This window comes from Erinaceus europaeus, chromosome 11, assembly GCF_950295315.1.
Source record: "Erinaceus europaeus chromosome 11, mEriEur2.1, whole genome shotgun sequence".
In the NCBI taxonomy this organism is placed as follows: domain Eukaryota; kingdom Metazoa; phylum Chordata; class Mammalia; order Eulipotyphla; family Erinaceidae; genus Erinaceus; species Erinaceus europaeus.
This window is the reverse complement of record NC_080172.1, coordinates 55373591-55385389: the sequence shown is the minus strand read 5'-3', so window position 1 is coordinate 55385389 and position 11799 is coordinate 55373591. Positions and strand designations below refer to the sequence as shown.

General features: G+C 38.0%; 1 protein-coding gene across 1 annotated transcript in view; it reads left to right on the top strand.

Moving 5' to 3' along the window:
• The first annotated feature begins 221 nt into the window (after positions 1-221).
• VPS45 (vacuolar protein sorting 45 homolog) overlaps positions 222-11799 on the top strand; it is a 65580-nt gene continuing 54002 nt past the window's right edge. Inside the window, exons 1-8 of the mRNA XM_060202362.1 lie at positions 222-324; positions 2526-2689; positions 4921-4989; positions 5109-5246; positions 5757-5867; positions 9104-9238; positions 9688-9801; positions 10202-10369. Of these exons, the coding sequence (XP_060058345.1) occupies positions 222-324; positions 2526-2689; positions 4921-4989; positions 5109-5246; positions 5757-5867; positions 9104-9238; positions 9688-9801; positions 10202-10369 (1002 nt within the window). The remainder of the gene's footprint in view (positions 325-2525; positions 2690-4920; positions 4990-5108; positions 5247-5756; positions 5868-9103; positions 9239-9687; positions 9802-10201; positions 10370-11799) is intronic.

The window sequence follows — 11799 nt, the reverse complement described above, 5'->3', positions numbered from 1 at the left end:
CAGATACATCGCCTTTTATGCATCTCTTCACAGGAAATGGCAAGGGAAAGGAAATGACTAGGAGAGGGGGCGGAGCAAAAAAAGAGCACAAAAAGAACATAGAAAGCTTCCATCTAACCAGTGGGGATTAAACCAATACCCTGCAGGCAGGGCGGGACCCAGGTAAAACAGTGATTATGTAAATAGACCACATCATAAGTAATACAAGTGAACCTAATGTGATGGTCAAAACAGAAGGTTTTAGAAGCATACCAACACAATATCACATCCAGGCTATTGACACTAATAAAGTTGAGATACAGGAGTTAGGCAACAGCGCCCCAGGTTAAGCATACATGGCAAGAAGGGCAAGGAAGGGAGTAAGGATCCAGGTTCGAGCCCCAGCTCCCCACCTGCAGGGGAGTCTCTTCACAAGGCGGTAGCACAGCAGGTTAAGCGCACGTGGTGAAAAGTGCAAGGACCGATGTAAGGATCCCAGTTCAAGCCCCCCCCCCCACCTGCAGGGGAGTCGCTTCACAAACGGTGAAGCAGGTCTGCAGGTGTCTATCTTTCTCTCCCCCTCTCTGTCTTCCTCTCCTCTCTCCATTTCTCTCTGTTCCTATCCAACAACAACGACATCAATAACAACAACAATAATAACTACAACAACAATAAAAAAAGATAAGGGCAACAAAAGGGAAAGTAAATAAAGAAAAAAAAATAAAGTTGAGATACAAAACATTTCCATCCCCCTAAGAACCCTGCATATTGTCCTCTTAAGTCCTTGTCCACATCTCTCCCCTCCTATGCTGCTCTCAGTTCCTGACAACCATAAATCAGGTCTTAAGTTTTTTATAATTTTATCATTTCAAAAACATACAGATGGGACCATACAGTCTATAACCTCTTGGAAATGACTTTTCCCCCCACAGTATAATGCTCTAGTAATTCATTCAGATTGCTGTTTGCATTAGTAATTCATTCCATTTTACTACTGACTACCTTTATCTCATGGCATGAATGTAGCACCATTTGTTCTGGATTCCATTGTTCCTTTTACCCAGCTTCCATTAATTCATTAGAAGTTCAATAAAGGGGCGGGGGAGATAGCATAAAGGTTATGCAAACAGACTCTCATGCCTGAGGCTCTGATATCCCAGATTCAATCCCCCGCATCACCATAAGCCAGAGCTGAGCAGTGCTCTGGTGTTTCTCTCTGTCTTTCTCCCTCTGTTTCACTCTCTCTGCATTTCTCTCAAAAATAAAATAAATAAAAGTAATTTTAAAAAGAAGTTCAATAAAGGGGCCTGGGGGAGCACCGGGTTAAGTGCACAAAATGCGAGGCGCAGGGATCACAGCAACGATCCTGGTTCCAGCCCCTTAGGGTAGGGGTGGGGGGAGGTGTCGTTTCACAAGCGGTGAAGCAGGTCTGCAGGTGTCTTTCTCTCCCCCCTCTCTATCTTCCCCTCCTCAATTTCTGTGTCCTATCCAACAACAACAGCAGCAACTACAACAATAACAGTGGGCGGGGGTAGATAGCATAATGATTATGCAAAGAGACTCTCATGCCTGAGGCTCTGAAGTCTTCAGGTTCAATTTCCCCCACACCACCATAAGCCAAAACTGAGTGTTGCTCTGGTTAAAAAAATAAATAGGGGGTCGGGCCAGTGGGTTAAGTGCATGTGGCGCAAAGCGCACGGAGCGGCGTAAGGATCCCGGTTCGAGCCCCCGGCTCCCCACCTGCAGGGGAGTCGCTTCACAGGCGGTGAAGCAGGTCTGCAGGTGTCTATCTTTCTCTCCCCTTCTCTGTCTTCCCCTCCTCTCTCCATTTCTCTCTGTCCTATCCAGTAACGAGGACAACAATAATAACTACAACAATAAAACAACAAGGGCAACAAAAAGGGAATAAATAAATAAATATTAAATAAATAAATAAATAACAGCAACAACAGCAATGGAAAAAAGATGGTCACCAAGAGCAGTGAATTCATAGTGCAGACACCAAGCCCTAGCAATAACCCTGGAGGCAAAGAAAAAAAAATCAATTAAGTGGTTTGAAGTTGGAAAAAAAAAAGTTCAAGAAAATGATCATGTTCTAAGTCTATCATTACTTTTCCTTTTTTTTTTTTTTGTTTTGTTTTTCAGCTAGAATACCTCTACTAAAACACATTTTTCCTCATTAACTATTTGGTTATCTGGTATTATAATTTGTATAGAAAATGATTACTCCAGCACTTCTTATATATTAATACTTTTTTAGAGATTTGAATCTAAAAATAGGAAGATCTCAAAAAAAAGGAAGATTACTGATAAGACACAAATGTGCATTAAAACACTATACATATTTATTTTCCTTTATTTAGTGGGGACTTAATTCCCATTGAAGTGATTTGATTCCCTTGACTTCTTCAATGCCTGTGGCCATTGTTGTTGCTGTTTATTACTAGTAATTTATGGATTTAAGCACTTGTGCTATTAACTCTAATTTGAAGGTGATCACTTTTGACATACAACACAATGTATACTAAATGTTACTTATTCATTAGGTTTTAATTGTCAGGCCCACTTATATCTAATTGCAACAGAGGTGCTCTCCTTAGAGTCAACTACAACTCATATGTCTGTTTCAGATTTCAGTAATGTGATCAGCAAGAGTGATGTAAAGTCATTAGCTGAAGCTGATGAACAGGAAGTTGTGGCGGAGGTTCAGGTAAACATATTGTTACTCCAGTATTTCTCTTATATTAATCCTTTTTTTAGAGGTTTGAATCTCAAAATAGGAAGGTCTCAATAAAATGAAGACTATTGATAAGACACAACTATGCATTAAAACACTGTACATAGGCTCTCTCTCTCTGTCTCTGTTTCTCTTAAAAAAAACACTATACATATTTAGAAGGTTTGGAAGAGTTATCAAATTGGGTGGGAATAGAATTAAAGGAATCATGGAATTAAGGAGATTGGACAGTACTGCTTCTTTTATTTTTATTTATAAAACAGAAATATTGACAAGACTATAGGATAAGAGGGGTACATCTCCACACAATGCTCACCCCCAGAACTCCACATCCAATCCCCTCCTTTGATAGCTTCCCTATTCTTTATCTCTCTGGGAGTATGGACCCAGGATCACCGTGGGGCACAGAAGGTGGAAGGCCTGGCTCCTGCAATTGCCTCTCTGTTGAACATGGGCGCCGGCAGGTCGATACATACTCCCAGCTGGTCCCTCTCCTTTCCTAGCCTGGCAGGGATCTGGGAGGTGGGGCTCCATGACACATGGTAGGGTCGACTGCCCAGGGAAGTCAGCCATCATGGTATCATCTGGAACCTGGTGGCTGAAAAAGAGTTAAGATGTAAAGCAGTACAAGTTGTTGACTAATCATCAACCTAAAGGCAAGAGTATTGCAGATGAAAATTGGGGGTCTCCATTTTGGAAAAAGCTAGCAGGTCTATTTTAGGTATATTCCAAAGGGCCCATGACATTAATAGTTTTTTCCATTTAATATGCAGGTGGACCCAGATTATTGTCTGGGGAGATAGTGTCATAGTTGGAAAAAGGACTAGAAAGCCAATCAGAGAAGAGAGTAGCTCCCAAATATGGAGAAAGCATATAAACGTTGTCAACTGAAAACCCTATCGATTTGATCTGGGACCCATATTCATTACAGGAGCCTATGTATTTTCTTGCTATATATAATATACCACAATAGAACATTCTATGCTACTTTTCCTTTCTTTTTTTTTCTTTACTGGGGAGACTAATGGTTTACACTGAACAGTAAAATACAGTAGTTTGTACATATATAACAGTTCTCAGTTTTCCACATAACAATTCAACCCCCTCTAGGTCTTCCTTACCTTTTCTTTCTTAAACACTTTAGTACTGCTGAGTACATTTATCACAAGCATTTGGATATATTTATCATCTAAACAAAAATATTTCTAGAAGCAGCAAATCAACAAGTTTTAGATTTTTCAGGCTATTCCAGCTGGCAAATAAATAAAAAATAATGACCTCTTTTAAATCATACTCCCTTTCATAAGAATGTTTGACATATGATTACAGTTTTTTTTTTTTACATAACTGAGTATAGCATAGCAGTGTTTTATTTATAATAAATGGACATAGAGTTCTCAATAAATATAATTTTACAATTTTTTTCTTTTAAAAACATTTATCATTGCTGCTGTTTTGTTTTGTTTTGTTTTGTTTTCCTCCAGGGTTATTGCTGGGCTCGGTGCCTGCACCATGAATCCACCACTCCTGGAGGCTATTTTTTCCCCCTTTGGTTGCCCTTGTTGTTGTAGCCTCGTTGTGGTTATCATTATTACCATTGTCGATGTTGTTCGTTGTTGGATAGGACAGAGAGAAATGGAGAGAGGAGGGAAAGACAGAGAGGGGGAGAGAAAGACAGACACCTGCAGACCTGCTTCACCGCCTGTGAAGCGACTCCCCTGCAGGTGGGGAGCTGGGGGCTCGAACCCGGATCCTTACACCGGTCCTTGCACTTTGCACCATGTACGCCTAACCCACTGCGCCACCGCCCGACCCCCTTTTGCTGCTGTTTTATAGCTATTTTAATATCTTATTTGTGTTTTCAGATATATGTTTTTCAGTATTTATCTATTGGATAGAAACAGAGAGAAACTGAGAGGAAATGGGGAGCTAGAGACACCATAGCACTGCTTCACTGCAGATAGGGACCAGAGGCTTGAACCTGGGTTGTTGGGTACTGTCATGCTACCCAGCCTTTTTATAGCTGTTTTTTTAATCATGCCACATTGATTCTTACTAATTGTTAATTGAGAAGTTTTTTTTTTTTTTTTATCTCTTTTGACCTGCATTCCTCAAATTTGATTATATCACATAACAGTCAGTAGTATAGCACACACAATTGGAGTGTATGGAATATCTGACTAATGCTGGTGCTTTGTTTACAGGAATTTTATGGTGATTACATTGCTGTGAATCCACATTTGTTTTCCCTCAATATTTTGGGTTGCTGCCAGGTATGGAAGGAAAGATTCTTTTTCTTAAGTTTATCAGATGGGAGTTAATTTAGCAAGAAATCAAAATTTTAAGGAAAACTTTATTTTCTCTGAGCATACATTTTTTTTTAAATAAAAAGGGTCGAAATTGGGAGCCAGTGCAACTATCCAGAACAACTCAAGGATTGACAGCACTCCTTTTATCTCTGAAGAAATGCCCCATGATTCGTTACCAGCTTTCATCAGAGGCAGCAAAGAGACTTGCAGAATGTGTGAAGGTATGGCATTCCTTATGCAATGTCCCTAAATATCAAAACCAGCCTTTCCCCTATCATATTTCAGAAATTAAAAGGATATTTTATCTATGGTCAAGGAGATGATAAAAACAACAAATTAGAGCTAAGTTTCTTAGGTGTAACCCAAGAAACATATGCAAGCCACTTAATTTCTTTTGATTGTTAAGCCAGATCTTAACAGATCTCTTCAATAGAATGTCACTAAACTTTATACAGATTTTGAATCCTTTTATGGAAGGCTTACGAAGGTGCTTTTTTTTTTTTTTACCAGAACATTGATCAGCTCTGGCTTATGGTAGTGCAGGGGATTGAACCTTTTTATTCTTTTCAGTAATTTTATTTCACCAAACAGGAATCTGAAGTGTGTACTGAAGTGTTTGACATAGTTCTCTAATGACAGATTCTTAAATGTGGCTTTTATGTATAATGTTCCTATCTATGTAACTCTATCTGTAACTAATTGACTAAACCATCTTTCTTTCTTATCCACAGCAAGTGATAACTAAAGAATATGAACTGTTTGAATTCAGGCGAACTGAAGTTCCTCCATTGCTGCTTATTTTAGATCGCAGTGATGATGCCATCACCCCATTGCTAAACCAGGTGCAGAACCCTTTGTTCATAAAAGGATGATTTCAAGTGGCAGTCAACAAAATGCAGATGTGGGAAACGACAGTACAGTCTATTTATTTGTCTCATTTTCAGCTGTTCTTGTTTTTGCCTTATATTTTACAGTGTTTGGGTAACAGTTTTCTTCTAGCCACAGTCATCTCTGACTCTTTCTTCTACCTTATTTTTACTATTTCATTCTGCCACCACCCACAGACATAATCAAGAAACTTCCTATGTTCTTAGACTCTACTTTTCAGTGTCTCCCTGCTCTTTTCCATTCTTAGTACCATTAACTTACCACTACCTAGTCTTTTATAAGAATACTGAAATAGTCATGTACTTGATTCCTCACTTTTAAATTGTTTATTTATTTAATGAGAGAGACCACATCACTGCTGTGGCAAATAATGTGCTTGGATCAAACTCCAGGCTCTAGGCATGCAAGTCTAGCACTATATATATATTAGGCACAATGTTGATAAGTTGCTTTCCCTAAACCACAATTCTGAGGCTATCAGTCCTGTCATAAAAATCTTCATTATTGTGTCCTGGATTAATTAAAAATTCTAAATCTTGGCATCCTAGAGCTTTCCAGTATGGGCTCTAACATATATAAAACATACAACTCACTGCTGTGCAATCGATACACTACTTGTCTTCCTGCCATCACTTTATCCATGTTGTGACTTATGTCAAAGCACTTCAATATTTGTTTTTGTTTTTAATTTTTTATTATCTTTATTTATTGGATAGAGACAGCCAGAAATCAAGAGGGAAGGGGGCAATAGAGAGGGAGAAACACAGAGACACCTGCAGCCCTGCTTCACCACTCGTGAAGCTTTCCCCCTGCAGGTGGGGAACGGGGGCTCGAACCTGGGTCCTTGAGCATTGTGATACGTGCACTCAACCAGGTGCACCACCACCCGGTCCCCGCACTTCAATATTTGGAACACCTTTTATTCACCTATCAAAATTATTATTATTATTATTATTATTTTACCAGAGCACTGCTCAGCTCTGGATTATGGTGGTGCGGGGGATTGAACCTGGGATCTTGGAGCCTCAGGCTTGAGAGTCTCTTTGTATAACCATTATGCTAACTACCCCACCTTCAAAATTCTTTTTTTTAAAATTTCTTTATTGAGGAATTAATGTTTTACATTCAACAGTAAATACAATAGTTTGTACATGCATAACATTCCCCAGTTTCCCATTTAACAATACAACCCCCACTAGGTCCTCTGTCATCCTTCTTAGATCTGTATTCTCCCCACCCATCCAGCCCAGAGTCTTTTACTTTGGTGCAATACGCCAATTCCAGTTCAGGTTCTGCTTGTGTTTTCTTTTCTGATCTTGTTTTTCTCAAAATTTTTTAAAACCACTCAAATTCATTTCTTTAAGCTCATATTCTTTCAGTAGTACATGTTCTTTCCCCTTTAAAATTGCTATAGAACTTTGTGTCTTTCTTGTGTTTTATGCTTCATTTGCATACTATGTCTCTAAATGTTTTTACATTCTCCTAGGTTATATATTCCTTCAGGGCAGACTATGTCTTGCTAGTGTTCTCCTGTGACTACAAGCACAGTGCTTTGCACAGAGCAGCTGACTTATTAATAATTATTTTAAATTTGTAGGGGAAAGCATAGTTCATATTTCAGTCTTATCCCAGCTTATATATGTTGATGCTAAGGGAAGTTCTTTTCTATAGAATGAAACTTCTGTATGCTATAAGACAGGTTTACATTTCTAAAATTAAAAATAATTTGTTTACTAAGAAACCTGGTAATCAGAAGAAGGAGAAAGACAAATAATTACCTGTAATCCATTTCCCAGGGAGTCAGGCGGTAGCGCAGCGTTTAGCGCAGGTGGCGCAAAGCACAAGGACCAGTGTAAGGATCCCAGTTCAAGCCCCCCGGCTCCCCACCTGCAGGGGCATCGCTTCACAAGCGGTGAAGCAGGTCTGCAGGTGTCTTTCTCTCCCCCTCTCTGTCTTCCCCTCCTCTCTTCATTTCTCTCTGTCCTATCCAACAACAAAGACATCAACAACAACAATAATAATTACAACAATAAAAAAAAGGACAACAAGAAGGGAAAATGAATAAATAAATAAATATTTTTAAAAGTCTTTAAAAAATTCATTTCCCAAAGGAAAACATTTCACTGAGGACCTATTAGTTGCCAGGCACTTGAATATTAAGTACTGGAGATAAAAGGTTAAGAGATATAATCTCTGTTCTAAAAGATTTCATGGTCCAATAAGGAGAGAAGTAAGCAGGTTATTTGAACTATGACTATGTACTATAACACACATAGGATGCTTTTTTTGGAGACATAAAACATGTCATTGTACTTATTTTAAATGCCTAATAAAAATCTTCCCACTTTTTCAAGGATTCATTTAACAAATATTTTTGAAAATAAGGTGCCTTCTTTTATAACCTCTTAAATTAAAATTACACAAGATTAAGTATAAATATTTCTAGTACTTCTATATAGAGGTAATTTGCTGGGAATTTTTTGTTTTGTCCAATGGGCCTGTGGCTAAAAGTAACACATTCTCCATAAGTGGTGATGAGGCAAAATGTGAGGCTTTCTTCATCCTAACTTTACTAAATAAGCCCATATTTTGAAAGATTGAAAAACAATTCTTCTCAACTCACATGTAAAAATATAAAATAAAATGAATTTAAAGGCAAGCTTCTGAATATGTGTGTTTTGATAAACTCACAAGGCTTTTTTGGATAATATTAGTACTCCCAGGATAAATATAGTACTACTCAGATCTGCAAGAACACATTTCTTTTGCTGCAGAAAACCACAGAAGTGCACAGGAAGTGGTACAGCTTGTAAATGCAGTACCGATATAGCCCTATCTGTGAAGCCAAAAATATGCTCTTAATTCACAGGCAAGAGCTGGAGCTAATGATAGATCTTATTTGTTTTCTTTCTATTAGGAATATTAATCTTGCTACCCTGCTTCCAAAAGTGTGAAATCTCAAAGTATTTTGACTTTCAGATGTTTTATCAATTAATATGGGAATCTCAGTGCTTAGTCAAACATGGAGTATTAATATAATTAGAACTAAACAGAAAGCCTTTGTTTAAAGTTACTAATTCTAGTTGCAAATAATGCTATTGGTGTGTGTATGTGTATGTGTGAGAAAGTGAACATTTACTATTTGGTGTTTTAACAACAGTTACTAAACTTTTTTGTGTTATTTATTTAGTGGACATATCAAGCCATGGTCCATGAGCTACTGGGCATAAACAACAATCGGATTGATCTTTCCAGAGTGCCTGGGATAAGTAAAGACTTAAGAGAAGTTGTGTTATCTGCTGAAAATGATGAATTCTATGCTAATGTAAGTGGCTTAAATTTTTTTTATCTTTTTTTTTTTTTAAAATGCATAACCATGTCAGTATTGACTTGTTAGAATAAAAGCAGGTATGGGATTTTCATGCGGAAAGATGATAGAGATGTTCTATAGATAGACTAAATTTCAAGGAAAAACAAAAAACTTGGATGCTGACTCTTTCATATTTTTTTCTACAACATTCACATACTTTAAGTTTTTTGAACCAAATTTGAACCTCCCCTCTGTAGAGAGAATAGTAATGGCATTCATCACCAGTATCCTGGCCAATGTCCAAACTTGGTAATTATAATGGAATTTTCTTGCCCTTCAGCTCGAATGTATTCAAGATTCTTTTACACTTCTTTTGAATTGTCTGACTGACAATCACACTAGTTGATAGAACTGTGCTTATACCTTCTTTTATTCTTCCTTTCTTTCTTTTTTTTTTTTTTCAGAATATGTACCTGAACTTTGCTGAAATTGGTAGCAATATAAAGAGTCTCATGGAAGACTTTCAGAAGAAGAAACCGAAAGAACAACAAAAACTAGAATCAATAGCAGACATGAAGGTAATTTGAACATGTACATGGATGACTAACATGCAAGACTTTGGAGCTATTCATGTAAGCAACATTTCTGGAATACTCTGGGTCTTATTTCTACTTAGATTCATTTTTGTTTGGTTTGAGATCATTTCTGTAGTTTTTCTTTAGTAAACAATAGGATTGAAATGTCATAATATGCCACAAGCTTCTTTGCATTCTTCAGTCATATTTGGACCATTTAAAGACACTGTTGACACATACCAGTTCTGCATAACAAAGTGCCAAGTGGTTGAAAATTGTAGATGCCTATGTCTGGGCAAAGCAATCCTGTCCCCCCCCCCCTTTTTTTTCTCTTCATCATACATGCCTATCCTCGGTCAAGAAATAACAGTCACCTATTGATATACTTTTTTTCCCATGGCAGGCCTTTGTTGAAAATTATCCACAGTTCAAGAAGATGTCTGGAACTGTATCAAAGCACGTGACAGTAGTTGGAGAGTTGTCTCGGTTGGTCAGTGAGCGGAATCTGCTGGAAGTGTCAGAAGTTGAGCAAGAACTGGCCTGTCAAAATGACCATTCTAATGCTCTCCAGGTATCTGTTCAGTCCAGTTTGATGAGTACCTACTATGTATAAGGTTCTGTGTCAAGTAGAGCCAGACATACAAAGGCAAATAATCCTTTAACATGAAATTTGTAATTTAACAAGAAATTAAGACAAAAAAACAAAACAAACTATTATGCATGATCATAACCACAGGAGAATGATATCCATCCCAAAGGGTTCAGGCACTAATCCAAATATTTGGGGCAGCCTAGTCTACTAGACCTGTATTTTAGTATTCCTTTTGCTACTTGCCAGCTTTTTATTACCTACCACAATTGAATTAATCTCTAGACCTGTCTTCTTGTTTGCAAAATAGATATAATCATACTTATCTCACAAGACTGTTAGGAAGATTTTTAAAAGATATAGTTTGTATTAAAATTTATAATCTAAGGGGGCTAAGCAGTAGCACAGAGGGTTAAAGAGCATATGGCACAAAGCGTAAGGACCAGAGTAAGGATCCTGGTTCGAGCCCCCAACTCCCCACCTACAGTGGGGTCACTTTACAAGTTCTTCTTCTTCTAGCATTTGCCCTTCTTCCGTAGCCAGTCAACAGCGTCAGGTTGAAAGCTGTCAGGAGCTGCTTGTTGCTGGCTTTGAAAGTGACTGGGATCCATGTGGATTCAGTCGGCTAGGAAGGATAGTCAGTTTCCCCAATGAATGGGTACTCACAGGATGCACCACGAGAAGGTCGATCCGATGCATCCCACTTTACAAGTGATAAAGCAGGTCTTCAGATGTCTATCTTTCTCTCCCCCTCTCTGTCTTCCCCTCCTCTCTCTACTTCTGTCTCTGTCCTATCCAACAACAACAATAACAAGGACAACAAAATGGAAAAAAATGGCCTCCAGGAGCAGTGGATTTGTAGTGCAGGCACTGAGCCCCAGTAATAACCCTAGAGGCAAAAAAAAAAAAAAATCATGATCTAAGTTTTTACTACTTGATATTTGCTTTTCTTTCTTTAAGTATGTGAATACCTGCCACATATACATGCTGCTATAAGGTTCTAGAGGTACACAGATGAAGAAGATAACATCTTTTTCCTCAAAGAATTCACACTGTAGTAGAGCGACAAGATTAATACCACTCAATAGGTGTTCTTCTAGAAATATTTACGAAAGAATATTTATGTTCAGAGGATTGTAACTGTTTTCCCTAATGGTGAGACTTTGAACTTCTCAGAGAAAATGGCATTCTCTTGTGATCTGGACAAATAAGTAGAAATGCAACAACTAAGGAAAAAAGCAAAAATTCTCAGCAGAGAGAACATAGGCAAGGACATGTGTAAAAAGTAATTATAGGAACAGAAAATAATTTTTTTTAATTTTTTATTTAAGAAAGGATTAATGAATAAAAACATAAGGTAGGAGGGGTACAATTCCACACAATTCCCACCACCCAATCTCCATAACCCACCC